Raw genomic sequence first — 19,160 nt, forward strand, 5'->3', positions numbered from 1 at the left:
GAGTAGCTGTTTTTTTTTATTGTGTTGTCCTCTAAAGACAATACACAAATGAACTGTAGCCTAATGTTATGATCATAAATAGCATGTAGAGAAAGACGGCCCTGGCGGCCTGTTAATTGGTGGGTATGCAGGAAACAGATGCAATGTCCTTTGTGATGCTGAATGTTCACAACACCAGCCATCCAGAGCAGTGTTGTGTTCTGTCTGCTGGATATGTTTGATCTTTACAATTAAGGCTCAACAAACCAGCATTGAATTCCCCAAACACCTCTGAAATGTCTACATTTGCAAGCAAATATGTGTTAATTTCAATGTTTTAATTTTCATTTGCTGTGGCATGAATCCGCTTCAATCCCATCCGACATATCAAATCAGTCATGGTAGGCTGTTTATGTCCACCCCACAAGAAAGACATGTTTGCTAGTCTACGTTGCTTCCTCTGCCTGAAATGGACACTTGAAATGTTGTAATCATTAAATAACTGAGTAGGTCTAAGCAGACATGTTTCTAATGATCCATAGGAGCAGCATAGGCCTAAATGGGCTATTTAGTGAAAGCTTATGATCTCACCGCAGCACTCACACGCTATAGTGCATCTGTTTTGTCAAAGTGGTTTTAATATGGATCTTATTTGTGGAGATTCCATGCAAAATTAAGAAAACAACAGTGACAAGGCTGTAGCGTTCTGGCTCCCTGGGAAGAAGCAAAGATACTATGACGCAACACTGAACACGAGTCTAGTCTACCACAGTGGAAGAGCAGAGTCAAGCAGAATTGTTGTTCTGCTAACCGCTCTCAAATCCACCCTCTTGTAAAATGTTTCTTCCCCGTCCCCTGAGTGTGTGTAATGTGCAGTGAAGTTGCTATTTGTACAGGATTGCGAAAATGCCTTTATCTCACAATGAATTGTTGTGAGTGGAAGGCAGAAGCCTTACTTTTCTGGGATCGGCAGCCTCACGTTCGTTAAGACGGGCAGCAGGAGCATTTTAGAACGTTATTATTAACCCTATAGCCCTGCAATAGTGGGAGTGTAGTCCCCTCTCCCCACAGATCCCTGGCAGACGCCGGTTTCTGGCTACGCTTTTATTTTCTATTATTGAAAACATCTGCCCCACACTCACCACTAATAACTAGTTGAGGATAAAACTAAAACTGTTTTCTCCTTGCTTTACATCTATTATTGTCTCATTCCTGTAATCAAAGTTACAAAGAAACATCAGAGGCAATGATCAAATGCTTTTCATGTGCCTTCAAAATGGCCTGTCACCCAGCTCTCAATGAAAGCGTAGACTTTGTATGATTTAGACTGATTTTGGATTGTGAGAGATGACAGGGTTGAAAAAGTAGCCTGAGAAGCTTCACGTTTTTCAAAATCACAATGACCACATGGTCCTGGGAGTGAAGTGAGAATGAAATCGGTCTTAGGTTTTAGTTTTTTTGGCTGTACTTTTAATACTCATTGGACCACCTACCAACAGACTCAAATTAAACACAGAACACACACATATATCATTTCCTATAAATTTCATGGCCATGATTTAAATATAAACGTGACTGTGGGGGACGTTGGTATTGGTGATCTATTAGAGGTTTTAAATAACATTTTCTTTTCCCTGCAATCATTTGATTCAGGCCTTGCAGATGTCAAAACATATATCGCAGTAGAGTTTTGATATGTACAAGCTGTTATGATGAGTGCTGATGTTATTTTACACTGGCACTACAGGTTTGAATGCTGAGCTATTTTCAACACTGCAAGGTCTAGGGCCTTGAACCCACATCCTTCTACTGTCCTAACCAGGCAAACCTCAGTGTCTCCCTCAATGAAAACGTTGTGTCAAGGAAGTAATGAGAACTCAAGTATTTAAGGCACAAATGAAAAATAATAACAAATAGATGGGCTTCACAGTGAAACACCGCAATACTAAGCAAGACCCTCTCCTTGGGCTGAAGTTGGCCCACCACCCTACCAGCCACCACTTTCAAAATAGCTAGAATAGCAAGATCAATTCATTACTATTTGCAAAAAAGTCTCCCCTCCACAGTAATAATAGTTAGGCTAACCAAGAGTTTACAGTGGCACAGAACCCCAAGGGTGGAGACACACAATATAGGCAAGACAAATCTGGAAGAAAAGTCCTCAAAATTGCATTCAATTGCTATTCTTTGAGTTTGAGTCAGAATGCAGGTTTCATGGTTTTTCCACAATAGAGGAGACCACAATTAGCAGTAGCCTATTAAAAAAAAGGGGAACTCTTTTCTTGGCCAATGCAACATTACAAAAATAAAAACGATTCATAAAATATAATTGCCTGTTAACAGCAACAGTTTCCATCGTCATTTCTACAGGGTCATCATTAGACTCACTACACCATAGGCTATGCTGTAACATTCCAGAACATGATGATGTGGAAGTCTTTGCCACCTAATATAATATATTGCCATTCTACCTTAATCAATTATATTTGTAATAGGCATCTAAATAAAAAATGTTGATTGAATATCGACATAAAATAAATAGCAATAAACAGATCAACAGATGTGCACATTAGGTTGAAATGAAGTTCAAATGAAAACGCTAAGAGTGAAATAATGAAGAAGAAAAAACTCAAGCGCACAAAATGAGGTCTTGAATTCTTTTTTCAGGCAGAAAGTATACCAGGGCCTTTTCCCTCTCTTTGAGAGGTAGGTCATATGTTTACGCTAATTTCAGCATCAACTGAGCTATGATTCAAAAGACGTGTGCAACCTTCCAAAAGGAGCTGGGATACAGCCACCAGATAAAGGCTATGTCGAGTCTACTACTCTCTGACAGCGTCATCAGGTATACAGGTCATGTAGTGGTCATCTCTGACGCATCTACCGTTTGCCCGAAAACTGTCCCTCCAGCAACAGCTTTGTCTAGAAACCATATCCAAAGTAGATCTCTAAAGAAGTGTATCTAAAAAAGTAACATAAATGTACCTGAGAACATATTAGAAAAGGTAAACCATCAAGAGAAATCATTGAAACATGAGTTTTAATTGGTCTTTGAATAAATTATTAAATGGCCCACATTTGTCAGTTTCTGAATGACTAATTTAAATATACTCAGACCCAAACTGAAGGTAACAGTTCTATTCTCCCAGGTGATAAAACGTAAAATACTGCATATGTGAACATATCAGCAAAAGTAACCATCAAGAGCACAGGAGGTTGGTGGCACATTAATTGGGGAGGACAGGCTTGTGGTAATGGAAGAATGAATGGAATGGCATCAAATACAGTACATCAAACACATGGTTTGATGCCATTCCATTTGCTCTGTTCCAGACATTATTATGAGTCCCCCCCCCCCCCCCCCCTCAGCAGCATCCACTGACCAAGAGAATAATTAAAACATTTCAATTTGTCTTTGGTATATTTGAAAGTTTACCACCACTTTAAAGACAATTATTTCAATTTGTGATATGCATTTCTGTTCATTTCACAAATTGACTCATTTAAAAAGAAACCGACAAAAACTGGAAGTAAGATGTGTATTCTCCAAGTTTATAAAGTATTATGCTTACTCAAGACAATTTCATTTAAAATACTCTCCCAAATGAAGAAGGATAACTTTCTAGTCCAAGGGAACTGTTGAAGGCTGAAATGAACCCTGGAAATGTACCCCAGATACCTGGAAAAAGAGTAACACCTCATACAACAGGGACATGCAACAAATGTCAGGCTGCATTACAGGTGACGGTGGTCAGGGGAGACAAGGTGCCTGTCATCGTAGAACACTCTAATGTGGCTATAACAGCCCTGCTTAGTGTCAAGTGTCTAGGATCATTCTGATCAATACACACGCAGGCTTTACACTTTCCCTCTTAAACACTGAAACCATCACCTTCAAACAAGTATTTTGATGACCGTTGATAATAGATTACCATATAATGTGTTATTTTAAGTTCTATTTCCAGTTATACCTAAAACTGTGAACATTTGCAGAATATGTGCACATTATGGGGAATGTGGTGAGAGATAATATAACTGCTGGGAATCCATCAATAATACCTTTTGCTTTCTTAATTTTAAAATAAAGGTTTGCAATGCTGTGTTTCATTTACAGAGAAGTTTTGTTTAGAAAGCCTGAGAACCCAACACAGAAAGAACCCAAGAAGACCACAATGAACCAGGGTTAAAGAGAAAATAATATGACTGGCTGGATATGGAATCCCAAACCTCTTTAGAATAATCAACCAGAAAAAATGACAGTGACCACAGAGACAGGGGGATTCTGGGGTCTGGCTGAATGTGACAGTCTTCACATAACCACAAGTAAACAAATATGGACCGGATTCTCTCAAAAAGCCCCCCTGACCATCGTAACCTCCTAACCATACAGGAAGAAATATAATACATTTCCCCCTCTTAATTTCAGACTACAGTACAGCCACGGTATCTGTATTTGTCCAGTATGAATGCCTCATATTAAAGCTACAATCCGATATTGGATCAATGCCAGCAGCAGTCACACTAATTGGAATAATGTGAGTCAATGGTGACAAAGGAAGGAAACCATTTTCTCCACCTGAGATAATTCATCTTGTGACAGGCTCTAAAAACACATCGACATTTTCTGGTTTTCTGTCAGAGCCGGGTTATTATTCCTACAGAAACCCTGTCCTGTTTCCATGTCTGATGCATATTAGTTCTGACCCACTCAATAATCTGTACATCTCAGCCTCTAAATCCACTGCTCCGTGTCAACACTGTTATAGTGATGTTGTCAGTTCAAACAGAGTTATTTTTCTGCTTGGACAACCCAGTAGACAAAATAATGCTTATGTTCCTGGTGTGTCCTCAGGTGCCAATGTGACAGAACTAGACGTGTGCATGGTTAACAGAGCAGGCAGTGAACCAACAGATTAACTCTGCAGGAAGCCACAGATGTCATTTATCTATTACCAATGTGACAGGACTGTTTTCATGTCAATGAAAAAAAAACACGTCAGGTTTACATAACTTTTATCTGAGATTAGTTTTTTACTCACCACCAGGCTTGTGTTTGTTACTGATGGCCACCTCACACTTGCGTTTGGCTTTAAACAGCAGACCGATCTGTTCCTCTTTGGTGAGCACATCATCTGCCTCCACCTGCATAGAAAGGACAATGACACTGAGTTAGTGGAGCGAGGAGCAATCATTCTTCCAACAACACAATGGAAAAGTGAAGCATCTGAAACAACATGAAACTTGAATTGTAACAAACATCAGATAGCGGAGGAGCAATGCATCGTTGTGAACCCACATTTCATTTCCCATATCAATAAGCATTTTAAGTGAGGTTGACAGCTTCGTGAAATACATCAAATGGACAATATTAAACACAGCTGCCCCCCCAAACACACACACACACACACACACACACACACACACACACACACACACACACACACACACACACACACATACACATACACACACACACTGTATATAAACAACTAGCCTAGAGAACAGCAGCAGGTGGTAGTGTGTGTAATGTGTGCATGCATGCAATGCAACCCAATTATCAAAACCCTGTCACTCATTGTCTCAGTCTAACAATTTCCTCAAACATAAGACAGTGTTTTCTTCTATGATACATTTGAGATGAACCAAAATAAAGGCATTTGGCCAACTGTAAGTCACAATGAGTTGTGTAAACGTAAAGCCGATTACATATTTTTATTTCTGTCTTAGCTGCCCATGAAGGCAAAGGGTTATAAAAGACCTTGCGGTTTCTGTTTCTTGTCTAAACAGTATCAGTTTCGCTCTTTGTTTATAGACCCAGCTGGTATTCCTGTGATTTTAGCCACTCTGTGGCTTGTGTACCCTGAAGCACTAATCAGATATGACACAGAAAAGGGAAAAATACATTTTATACCAAACGGTTTCCTCTTACACCTCACAACATTTGCTCAGCTTTCAAACACAGCTCTGGAGAGAGAGCCATAATATCCAGGTGTGGTTTTCTATTCTAGGAAACTTTCCCCCTTCTAATAGGTACCTTTGGCTGGAGCTTTCCCTTGACTTTGTGTCATCTTTGGCATTTGTGACAAAAACATTTACCAGCAGACCCATTTTCAAACTGTTCATGCAAACTCACGTTTGCAAATCTTGTAAACTTAAACGAGTGGCACCTAACTCACAAAACTACATTTCTAATCATTGTAAAGTATTTAATTCATAAAAGGTTTTACTGTACGTGCTGGAAGAACAGTCTAACTGAGCCAAAGTGACGTGATAATGTCAAAGGTTATAAAAAGGTTGACCCTAGACCAGTGGTCACCAACCGGTCGATCACGATCGATCTTCAAGGCATTCCTATTCGATCACCAAACATTTCTGTAGAAAAGCCAAGGATAAAGCCTTGTTTTGTTGTTTTATTTGCCTTGCGCTGTTGTTGGTAGGTGCAATCGATTCAGAAGCCCTGCGCGCCGGGTAGGCAAGGTGTTCCCATTTTGAACCATTTCATTTGACTGAACATTTCTGCCTACCCAGCAGACCAGGAGAGCTGTGGCTAAATCAAGTGTGCCTACTGCGCTGGCCAATCCTTTATCTCAAATTACCGTGCCTACTGCTTCCGCGACCTCACAGCAAAGTTTGATACCAGCCTACATGAGATTTCATAACTTTTAAAACCATGACCAGAGATAGACTGTCAAAGAATACAGCAAAAGAGCAGCTGTTTTTATGAGGATTTTTTCTGAATTCATGTTTAAGTTTTTAAATCAGCACTGTCAACACTTTTACAAAACAAAACGCACTTCTCCCTACTTCCATTAGCATTTCAACTGCAATCAATGAGTAGCCAAATGTATCGATAGGCCGCGTTTTTATTATTATTAGCACTTCTTATCTTTTTAATATCAAGGAATATTTCACTTTCTCTGGCCATGGGAACAACATGAATTTGTGCATGAAGCAGATGTGGTGCGACTCGAGTTTCATCATCAGGTGGAAGACAGTGTCCCCTCTCTCTGGTCAATCTCACTGGAGGAAAGGAGAGAACAGGGACCGTGAAAGGCGGAGGTGTGGTCTCTCCCTCTTATGCTCTCTCCCTCCCTTCGTCCGCTGAGACTGACCATCAGATGCAGGTACCATCAGTCCAGTTAAATTTATGCTCAGCTGTGCCTCGCAAGGGTTACACCAACTGATCTATTTTGATATCAAAGCTCAGGCTTTGAAATATAATATGATCTGAGAAGAACATTGGCAGGCCAGGCATATAGCCAATATGATGTGATAATGTATTAGGCCTACTGCACAAACCTCTTTCCTACACAACTGTTTTTATTAGGTTAATATTGCATGTTTTTTTTTTTATCCGAGCGGTAGATATCGGCTTGCCTATTGACTGCTAAAGTGATCTTGACTCAGAAAAGGTTGGTGAACACTGCCTAGTATCTATCCTCCCACAGTGACTAAAGAAGTGATATAACTTTAATCCCTCAACCACTGTGAGAATCTAAGCATGTGGTACAGTACAAGCTCAGTTAAGTCACACCCTGCAGGTGTCAGCATATGTTTTACACAGATATGGATTCGAACACCATTAAAGGAGACGCTAGTATGATCCAATGTGCCACCACGTTGACCCGAAAGAGACGTTTGGTTTAACAGTAAATTACATGGACTAATATACTGTATATTTTATGCAGGCCTACTCTCAGAGGTACCTTCGTAAATCATCTTGACTCTTATTTTTACATTATTTTTATGACAGTCTATGTCTACTCTTGTTGTCTGTATAGTTAAACACCATGTTGTGCATGACTTAAATAAATCTACTTTGAATAATTTAGGAAATAAGATAGCCAGACCTTTCAGGGAGGGGATATAATATTAAAATGGCAAATACCAGGCCCACAGCCACACACAGGGCTGCACTGCAACACTTGACACCATAATGCTCGATCCATCAATATTTTCACAAGTTTAAGGGTTGAAATAAGAATGTCAATTTTGAGAGCTGAATGGGGCTACAGAGGAAAAGAGAAATGTATGGCCTAGGATGGTAAACAACCACAGATGGAACAACATATCACAACACAGCGAACAAGGATAGATACAACCTGTTTACTGTACTGGCTATGCCAATATAGAATATTCCACAGGTCTATTCCAGAGAAGCAAAGATAATGTTCACATCTAAATCGCTGCTGACTTCTGTTACTTTATGCAGGGGTAATGGCAGTGACAGGGCAGAAAAACATGAAAACAGCCCTCGAATAGACAGGTGTCTTCATCATCTTAGACAGGTGACTTCATCATCTTAGACAGGTGTCTTCATCATCTTAGACAGGTGTCTTCATCATCTTAGACAGGTGTCTTCATCATCTTAGACAGGTGTCTTCATCATCTTAGACAGGTGTCTTTATCATCTTAGACAGGTGTCTTCATCATCTTAGACAGGTGTCTTCATCCAAATCTAAAGACGGCATATTCAGCAAATAATTTACTTTTTAATGGACACTTAAAAAAAAATACAAGTAAGCTACGGAATTGCTACCCAGAAATTAGGGATGCACAATATATCGGTTAACTTATCGGGGAATCGGACGATATTAGCTAAAAATGCCAACATCGGTATCTGCCCGATGTCTAGTTTAATGCCGATGTGCAAAAACAATTTTTTTTAAACGATAAAATATATACATATTTTTTTAAACTGAAAATAAATTAAACATTGCGTCACTGCTATGAGCTTCACGACTGACATTTGGACCAGCGATGTCAGCCCCATGAGCATGCTGAGTCTGACAGCACAGTGGGTCGTTGAGTATTTCGTACTGAGAAAAGTCGCAATGCATGCTCATGAATGTGCTGGTTGTCATACAGCTGCTGCCATTTCAAAGACATTTCACAACATGTTTGAAACATGAACACACTAGCTAGCTAGCTCCATTCAAACAACTGACTGGAGAAATAAGCTCATCAACTGCACCTGCAGCAGACGTGATACCCTCTGTCATGGCATTGAAACGCCTGTCAACAAAACTGCAGACACAAGCTGTGAACAAGCGACTCGGTGGCATTCTCTCTACTGTGTCGCCACCATGCTCGATGCTAGGTACAAGGACCGCTACTTAGATGCAGACAAGAAACAGGGTTAACGTGAAATGTTACATACACAGCTGGACCAGAGGGAAACAGACACAGTGACAGTGCACACAGAGGAAAAGAAGCCATGGACAGACAGAGCTGAAACTTCACTGCTTAACATGTATGATGAAATCCTGGTTGAGAATGAAACGACTGAACAAATGAACAACGAAACAGCACAGCAAGTAAGTGAAAGAATTAGGTTTTGATTATGTTTTGCTGGTAATGGGGACATACGTAAATGCCCCCCCCCCAAAAAAAAGTTGGGGTCAGTGTGTGTGTTTGTGTGTGTAACCTTTACTTAACTAGGCAAGTCAGTTAAAATAACAAATCCGTACGACGCTGGGCCAATTGTGCGCCGCCCTATGGGACTCCCAATCACGGCTGGATGTGACACAGCCTGGATTCGAACCAGGGACTGTAATGACGCCTCTTGCACTGAGATGCAGTGCCTTAGACTGCTGTGTCCATGTGTGTGTGTTAACTATTTAACTGTACTAGAAATGATTTGATATTGAGATAAAAGCAGCTGCATTGGACCTTTAAGTGTGTTAAGTCAGAAATAGGTGAAAGACAATAAGAGGCCCTCAATATTTCACTAGCAGATAATGCAGCTTGCACACGTCTTTGTAAGGAAGATACATGCCGAGATATCATGATGTATAATTTCGGATTAGAGCCATCCCCTAGAGGAGGATCATGGTTAATAAGCCCGTGCCTCTTGATTATTTTTGAAAACTATATTCCTTCTCCACTGGCCGGGCTCCAAACCACCAAAGCAAACATAACTCTCACATTGAGAAGCGTTGCACATTCTTATTTGCCAGCATTCCATTCAAAAATACAGTATTCTTTTTGTAAAATACCTTTGACAGCATGCCCATTTTATTTTATTTTTTAAATACACACCACATACAGTAAACATGCGTTTTCATCATTAGTCCTCTAAATAAAAACATTACTTGAATAAACCACTCGTTTCTGTTTGTCTTCAGACTAATTAAAGAAAATCTCTCCTTTCAAGGAAATGTGTGGACCAATATTGAGTTTGCTGCATATAGGCTGAAGGGACAACACCATTGGAACAGTCAATTATGACTAGTCTTGCTTTATTAAGTTTCTAGAATGAATAAAGCTTTACACTGTGGCCATACTGCACCCTTTTACATCTCACTCAAGGTTGTCAGTCAATGCTGTTTGAGTAACAGGAGAGAATAGATTTGGTTTCTACAAAAATGCTGCAGAAAGTAAAGATTTAGCTTTTGTTGCAAATTAAATACATGTGATAGGAAGTGGGTGAAGACGAGAGTGACAAGAGAAGAATAACGAGTTGAGCTCTGAGTGGAGACAGTGGGTTCAGCTGCATTACCCACAGTCTTGATTATAGACCGCCTTATACAATGGCAGGACATTTCTTTAGAAACTTGTGGTAAACCAAAGCATTTCCTGAAATGGTCTACTCTGTGTATTTGTGACTCCAATGCTGAAAGTGGAATAAATCGACTCCCATCCAAAAACAGAACTGCAATGTCTGTATGTGTTCCAAGCAGATTAAATTAACATTATGTTATATAAAATGCAACAGCAGACAAGTAAGTTGTTGCTGAAATCATATTATTGCACAAATAAAAAATACATGCATACTACAATGGGGATTGGGGACCATACAGAACAAAGAGGAACTAAACCTAACCTGGGATGGTTGAGATTAAGAAAGATGAAAGTGAGAGATAGAATAGCCTACTGCAGACCAATATGCCACTAGGTGTGTTGGACAGGCATTGGACAGGGATTTGATTTCCAATAGGGGGGGAACTTTTTTTCATGTTGCCTCCAATGTGTGCACGTGCTTGCATGTGCAACACTTTTTTTAATGGGTTTTATAATAAAGACATGCAATTTAACTTTACAAATGTATGACCTTTTAATGTGGCATGAACACAAGCAGTCATGATGTTTTCATCTGATTGTCAAACAAGTCACTTCCAAAAGAAGGTTACCTTCGCATGTTCCTCCAAAATAATCCCAGTATCTGTGCACCCGCCAACTTTCTTTAAATTCCATTGGTGTAGTCTATCTTCTTTTGGTGAGGTAGCGCAACATTTCTTTTAGAAACATTGTCATAATTTGTCGGTCAAAGTTTGTACCGACAGACTGTCTGATAGCCTTTTGAATATCATTGTAGAATAGCCCTAAGAATATTAGACTCGTACACCAAGTTAGGCATACCTTACTTCAAAATTCAGCCATCATCACTGTCAAATGTGAATGATAATTCTTCACGTTTTTACAGTGAAATGTCCAAACTGCGTCTGCATGCCAATCATTTGATCTCAATCAGTTTCATGGGAATGCGCATTAAGATCTTCTTGAAGATTTGTTTCGTGAGCCAGTTAAAGCGGATTGTGTTTACAAACTATGAGCCTTTCTTGTATGCATATTTTGTTTTAATTAAAGCATATATCCTGTATAGTGGCTCGCTCTGTTGAGTTTTGGCCACATGAGGACTTTTATCGACTTTTCAGCTTCAGATAAGAACTGACTGAGGATGTGTTTTTGGTGTAACATTTTATAGGCCTTCTATGGTAAAGTGTATGCTATTATATTCGGTTGTTATGTGAAATACTAATGAATCATTATTAGAAGTTGACCGATTATGATTTTTCAATGCCGATACCGATTATTGGAGGACCAAAAAAAGGCCGATACCGATTGATCGGACGTTTTTTATTTATTTATTTGTATTAATGACAATTACAACAATACTGAATGAACACTTATTTTAACTTAATATAATACATAAATAAAAATCAATTTAGCCTCAAATAAATAATGAAACATGTTCAATTTGGTTTAAATAATGCAAAAACAAAGTGTTGGAGAAGTTCAAGTGCAATATGTGCCATGTAAAAAAGCTAACGTTTGAGTTCCTTGCTCAGAACATGAGAACATATGAAAGCTGGTGGTTCTTCAATATTCCAAGGTAAGAGGTTTAAGGTTGTAGTTAATATAGTATTTATAGGACTATTTCTCTCTATACCATTTGTATTTCAAATACTGTACCTTTGACTGTTGGATGTTCTTATAGGCACTATAGTATTACCAGTGTAGCAGTATAGCTTCCGTCCCTCTCCTTGCCCCTACCTGGACTCAAACCAGGAACACATCGACAACAGCCACACTCGAAGCAGCGTTACCCATAGCTCCACAAAAGCCGCGGCCCTTGCAGAGCAAGGGGAAAAACTAAGTCTCAGAACGAGTGACGTTTGAAACGCTATTAGCGCGCACCCAGCTAACTAGCTAGCTATTTCACATCGGTTACACCAGCCATTAGGCTGATAGGCTTGAAGTCATAAACAGCGCTGTGCTTGCGAAGAGCTGCTGGCAAAATGCACTAAAGTGCTGTTTGAATGAATGCTTATGAGCCTGCTGCTGCCTACCATCGCTCAGTCAGACTGCTCTATCAAATCATAGACTTAATTATAACATAACACACAGAAATACGAGCCTTTGGTCATTAATATGGTCGAATCCGGAAACTATCATTTTGAAAACAAAACGTTTATTATTTCAGTGAAATATGGAACCGTTACGTATTTTATCTAACGAGTGACATCCCTAAGTCTAAATATTCTTGTTACATTGCATAACCTTCAATGTTACGTCATAATTACGTAAAATTATGGAAAATTAGTTCACAATGAGCCAGGCTGCCCAAACTGTTGCATATACCCTGAATCTGCGTGTAATGAACGTAAGAGAAGTGATAAGAGAAGTGACACAATTTCACCTGGTTAATATTGCCTGCTAACCTGGATTTCTTTTAGCTAAATATGCACTTCTGTGTATTGATTTTAAGAAAGGCATTGGTGTTTATGGTTAGGTACAGTCATCCAACGATTGTGCTTTTTTCGCAAATGCGCTTTTGTTAAATCATCCCCCAGCGTTGCATCGATTATATGCAACGCAGGACACGCTAGATAAACTAGTAATATCATCAACCATGTGTAGTTATAACTAGTGATTATGATTGATTGATTTTTATAAGATAAGTTTAATGCTAGCTAGCAACTTACCTTGGCTTCTACTGCATTCGCGTAACAGGCAGTCTCCTTGTGGAGTGCAACGAGAGGCAGGTGGTTATAGCGATGGACTAGTTAACTGTAAGGTTGCAAGATTGGCTCCCCCGAGCTGACAAGGTGAAAATCTGTCGTTCTGCCCCTGAACAAGACTGTTAACTCACCGTTCCTAGGCCGTCATTGAAAAAAAGTATGTGTTCTTAACTGACCCTCCCAGTTAAAAAGTTAAACAAAGGTATAAAAAAATAAATAAAAATAATTCCGATTGTTATGAAAACTTGAAATCGGCCCTAATTAACCGGCCATTCCAATGAATCGGTCAACCTCTAATCTGTGATCTTGCTTTGATCTAACTTTACTAAACACCATTGTGAGAAGTAAAAATCTTCTATTTCTAATAATAATAATAATAATAAGTGATGAGTAGGACTATTAGGCATAGACAACAGAACTTGATGTTATTTAAAGAGATTTGATCTCCCTTCTATTCGTGGTGCTGAAAGGACAGCACCATAACCAAGTCGTCACATATCGTTCTGGGTTCCACTGCGTAAGAGGTGTCCATGGACTTTTATTAACAGCCATGCAGACACACTGTGAATTTGCATCCATGATCTCGTTGGTGTGATGATAAGGTTCATGCGGGGGATCAGTTTGTCTGCATACACAATAGAGGTGGTACGTTTCTGTAAGCTAAGCACTCGGACAGTTGGGCGAGTTTAAGTGCGTCGTACATGAGCTCCAAGTCCATAACAAACTGTTTTGTGGACACCCGTTTTAGCAACCCCTGATACACAGGAGGTTGGTGGCATCTGAATTGGGGAAGACAGGCTCGTGGTAATGGCTGGAGTGGAATAAGTGGAATGATATCAAACACCTCGGCGGCAGGTAGAGAATTTGGCCAACCGAAAGGTTGCTAGATCAAATCCCAGAGCTGACAAGGTAAAAACCTGACATTCTTCCCCTGAAGAAGGCAGTTAACTCACTGTTCCTAGGCCGTCATTGTAAATAAGAATTTATTCTTAACTGACTTGCCTAGATAAATAAATCAAACACATGGTTTAATTCCATTCCAGACATTATTATGAGATAGCCTCCACTGCCCTGGTAGAGTTTTCTGTCTGTGGCTGTTCTTGTTATATCGGGTTTGGCACGCTCGAAGTAGAGTAGTCAAGCATCTTACCGACGGGCCTCTGCACACACGCCTACACTTCTTCATAATTTGTGCCAGCGCCAGAGAGAGAAGCCACCTACACGTATCTATAAGCTGCTATAGACTCAGCAAATTGGATGCAGTCTATGACAGTGCCATCCGTTTTGTCACCAAAGCCACATATACTACCCTCCACTGCGACCTGCATGCTCTCGTTGGCTGGCCCTTGCTTCATATTCGTCGTCAAACCCACTGGCTCCAGGTCATCTATAAGTCTTTGCTAGGTAAAGCCCCGCCTTATCTCAGCTCACTAGTCACCATAGCAGCACCCACCCATTGCACGCACTCCAACAGGTATATTTCACTGCTCACCTCCAAAGCCAATTCCTTCTTTGGCCGCCTTTTCTTCCAGTTCTCTGCTGCCAATGACTGGAACGAATTTATAAAAAATCACTGAAGCTGGAGACTCATATCTCCCTCTCTAACTTTAAGTACCAGCTGTCAGAGCAGCTCACAGATCACTGGACCTGTACATAGCACATCTGTAAATAGCCCATCCAACTACCTCATCCCCATACTGTTATTATTATTTTTTGCTCCTTTGCTCCCCAGTACCTCTACTTGCACACTTATCTTCTGCACATCTATCACTCCAGTGTTTAATTGCTAAATTGTAATTTTTCACCACTATGGCATATTTATTGCTTTACCTCTCTTATCTTACCTCATTTGCACACACTGTAAATATACTTTTCTATTGTGTTATTGGCTGTATGTTTGTTTATCCCATGTGTAACTCTGTGTTTTTGTTTGTGTTGCACTGGTTTACTTTATCTTGGCCAGGTCACAGTTGTAAATGAGAACTTCTCAACTGGCCCACCTGGTTAAATAAGCATGCCATACTCTTTTTGTCCAGACAGGAGCTGTTTTTCTCACTCGGATGCTTTATCTGAGTTTGCGTGCGTCTCGGCTCAGATCACACTTCGTCACATGGATAAATAATATACATATCATGGCTATCAATTATGGCTATCAATTTGTTTACACTGTATAACATGTCCTTCCTTATTGTTGGCCTATTTCCACGCCTTTTTTCAAATAAATAAATAATAGGGGGATCTTGTCAATTATAGCTCCACCGAATCTTGTTTTTAATGGCCTGTCCACTATCTGTCAAAAAAAAAACATGAATATTTTACTTTTGACATATTGCACCACATGAATGTTTTAGCGGACGCAAGTTCCTGGATATTATAAACTCTATGAGTCAGTGCAACTCCTCCTTAAATGTGCAATTTGCATTTGATGATAAAAAACCACAGACCACTAGACTAGTTGTCCTTTGGAAATGCTCTGCAAACCACACTCTGACTTAAAGCAGCATTCAGCTTCTAATTATACCCTGGCCTGGCCAGATATGCCTTAAGAACAGCACTTGTGTCCCTGATGGAAACATTATGTGTGCTTTTGGGAAACCAGCAGAGCCCTACATATCATGGGGCCAGAAGAGGTCTTTCTGTCTGTGTGGTTCCCTTTTATTGGAAATTGAGCACTTATATATATTTTTTAAGTTGTATAAGCGCTTTGCCTTTAATACAGAGAGCATGCATGAGTTCTCTGTCTCTCTGTCACTACAGCAATGCCAGCCAGAATGACCGCATTTTAATTTTCATCAAAAGCTTAAACACTACTAATGGTTATATAACAATCAAAGACACCAGATATTTCATAATATCCTAATGGACGTTTCAGAAATGTTTCAATAAATCACATTGGGAAGGATGGATGGAGGGTGGGGGTGGCCAGCATGACAATAGGTTATATTTACATACATCTGGGGAATGCAGTATCTGCAAAGTATGTTGTTAAGGGGAGTGATCCTTTTGACATACACTTGACAGATTATCTAGATGATGGATTAATTATATTTACATTTATTTATTTATATTCCTAAAAGCTTTCTATTTTAAGATCCTGGTCTTTTTACTCTTGATACTGTGACACTGTAACACAACATTACCACCTCAGCCCATTGAGAACAAGTTCTCATTTACAACTGTGACCTTGCCAAGATAAAGCATAATACAAATAGCATTACACCTTGAGAAAGATACATAATTGTAATGACAGAAAAACTCCATTACTACACCATTGGTGAAATTCAATGTTGATACTGAAGTAATAATAGCATTACTGCACAAGTATATCTGCTACTTAGTGTAAAGTGTTACAGACGTATCCGTTATATATTTTCTTTAACTCCCATGTTTATCTTCTTTGCTGTGATATACCTGTACATGATCAGAGCCCTATTCCCAACATGAATGATGCCATGGTTCAAATGTGCGTTTCAGTACACTATATGCAGGGGAGACTGGTTGAAACAGAGACAAGAGAGGAAAGAGACACTATTGTGGACCAAACTCATTGAATCGCTTGCACATAGCCATGGCCTCATTGTGAAAAAGAACTACAATACGTGAGTCAGAAAGCCAGATTCTACAATATTTACAATGGATGAACAGCAGGTGAGTTCTAGTAGCTCCATCAATTTTTTAAAGATAGTTACGTAAAAATAAAAAAAGAACCCATTAAGAAGAAAAAAGAAGACGCCTGAAATATCTGAAAGCTTTCCACAGGTAGTTTTTTTTTTACCTTACAGAAAATACCATAAATGAATGATGACAGTGAATGAACGCCCAATGCCAGGACAGTGGAACTCAAAGGTTAACGATAATTCAATTTAGAATATCCCCAAATGGTTCAAGTTTCATCATAACACATTTTTACCATTCACATCGACAGCATTGTCATCGTTTGAGATCAATGTATTTCACTTCCTTTTTCATTTCATCAGATTTTCCCACTACTGACAATCCAAGACCACAATATAACCAATCAACATTCTGCTGCTGGCTCAGTCTAATTCAATAAGTCTTGTGGTATCTTGTGTGTGTACATAGGACAAAAACACATTATCAGTCCATTAGCGTTTCAGGTTAGTCTCTAAGGCTGCGTTCACACAACCCAATTCTGATATTTAGTTTCACGAATTGGTCTTTTATCCAATCAGATCTGCTCTGAAAAAGATCTGATGTGAAAATATGTGATGTGATTGGTCAAAAGACCAATTAGTGGAAAAAATATAAGAATTAGGCTGCCTGTGTAAGCGCAGCTTTAGATGGTCTGTCTACAACCCAATGGATTGACAGGTTGCTGCTTGGACTGAAATTGTATTTTTATTTCTTTTTTATTTCACCTTTATTTAACCAGGTAGACCAGTTGAGAACAAGTTCTCATTTACAACTGCGACCTGGCCAAAATTGCAACAGTTCACACTTTGTGAATCTGAAGGGGTGTCCACATTGTTAAAAATCAGGTATTTCCACAGGCCATTAACTGTATGAAAAGGCCTCCAACGGCCATTTCAATTTTTTTAAACAATGGTTTAACTGCCTTGTTCAGGGGCAGAGCAACACATTTTTACCTTGTCAGCTCAGGGATTCAATCTTGCAACCTTTTGGTAACTAGTCCAATGCTCTAACCACTAGGCTACCTGCCGCTCCATTGCAGCTGAGCGGTATTATACTGCTTTCTCAGACCTGTCATATTTAACAGGGATTTTACACATTTCTAGGATGCCTGTTTTGAAAAACTTAGGAACACTTTCAAGTGTAAAAGCCAACAATTATAATGAATTTGCTACATAGAGACATAACATACAGCATAATTAGTCCCATAAGGAGAGTCATAAAGAGTCATAAATGCGTATAACTAGTAATAATGCATTATACCCTTAAAAGGCTTTATATAACCCGTAAAAGGCATTAGAAAAAAGGCATTAGAAGACAAAAAGGATCCATCAAATGCATTTTGGTGTGTCCTCATAGTGGTCTCTGACTGGAGGTCAAGTTGAATGTCATTGAAAAAATAGAAAGGTGTCATAATGTACTTTTCCAAAAACATAATTACAAAAAAACCGACTCATCTAGTTTTTCAAAAGTATCTGTAATCTTATTACAATATTTTTGCTTGTAACGTAGCTGTAATAAGTTTACATGTACATGACCATCTCACTCTGTCTGCCGAATCCTTTCTCTCTGCTCTTGTTTTCCTTAATAGGATGTCGGGGGACGGAGCTGGGAGGGTCTTCAGCGAAATGGGATACATGTGGGCTCGGGTGTGTCCCGGGGATAAATACACCTTTCCCCCATACATCGAGGAGACTCTCTCCACGCAGAGACACTGTTGTTTGGTGTTCATTTGTTTTGGCACCTTTCAACAACCCTCATTATCACCATCTATGCATGCATCCACTCACTCACACTACTGACTACACACCATTGTTACATGGATGTAGTTTACTTAATTTAATAAATATGTTTGTTATTTCTCTATCTCCACATTGTCTTCCTCTTTGTTACGAGCTATGAGCCAGTTCGTAACTCACTGTTAAAGTATAACTAAAAGGTTTTCTATGTCTGTTCTTTCGGGCACTCAGTGTAGTAAGTGTTTATAATATACTGAACAAAAATATAAACGCACATGCAACAATTTCAATGATTTTACTGTGTCACAGTTCATATAAGGAAATCAAATTAAATACATTCATTAGGCCCTAATCTATGGATTTCACATGACTGGGCAGGGGCGCAGCCATGGGTGGGCCTGGGAGGGCATAGGCCCACCCACTGGGGAGCCAGGACAAGCCAATCAGAATTAGTTTTTCCCCAGAAAAGGGCTTTATTACAGACAGAAATACTCCTCAGTTTTATCAGCTGGTCTCAGACGATCTCTCAGGTGAATAAGCTGGATGT

At 39.5% G+C, this 19,160-nt stretch overlaps 1 protein-coding gene across 1 annotated transcript in view; it reads right to left on the reverse strand.

Annotated features, from left to right (window-relative positions):
- LOC110530495 (parathyroid hormone/parathyroid hormone-related peptide receptor) overlaps window positions 1-19,160 on the reverse strand; it is a 70,885-nt gene that overhangs the window by 23,527 nt on the left and 28,198 nt on the right. Inside the window, exon 2 of the mRNA XM_021613634.2 lies at window positions 5,019-5,121. Coding sequence (XP_021469309.2) covers window positions 5,019-5,121 — 103 coding nt within the window. The remainder of the gene's footprint in view (window positions 1-5,018; window positions 5,122-19,160) is intronic.

This window comes from Oncorhynchus mykiss, chromosome 8 (assembly GCF_013265735.2).
Source record: "Oncorhynchus mykiss isolate Arlee chromosome 8, USDA_OmykA_1.1, whole genome shotgun sequence".
Lineage (NCBI taxonomy): Eukaryota > Metazoa > Chordata > Actinopteri > Salmoniformes > Salmonidae > Oncorhynchus > Oncorhynchus mykiss.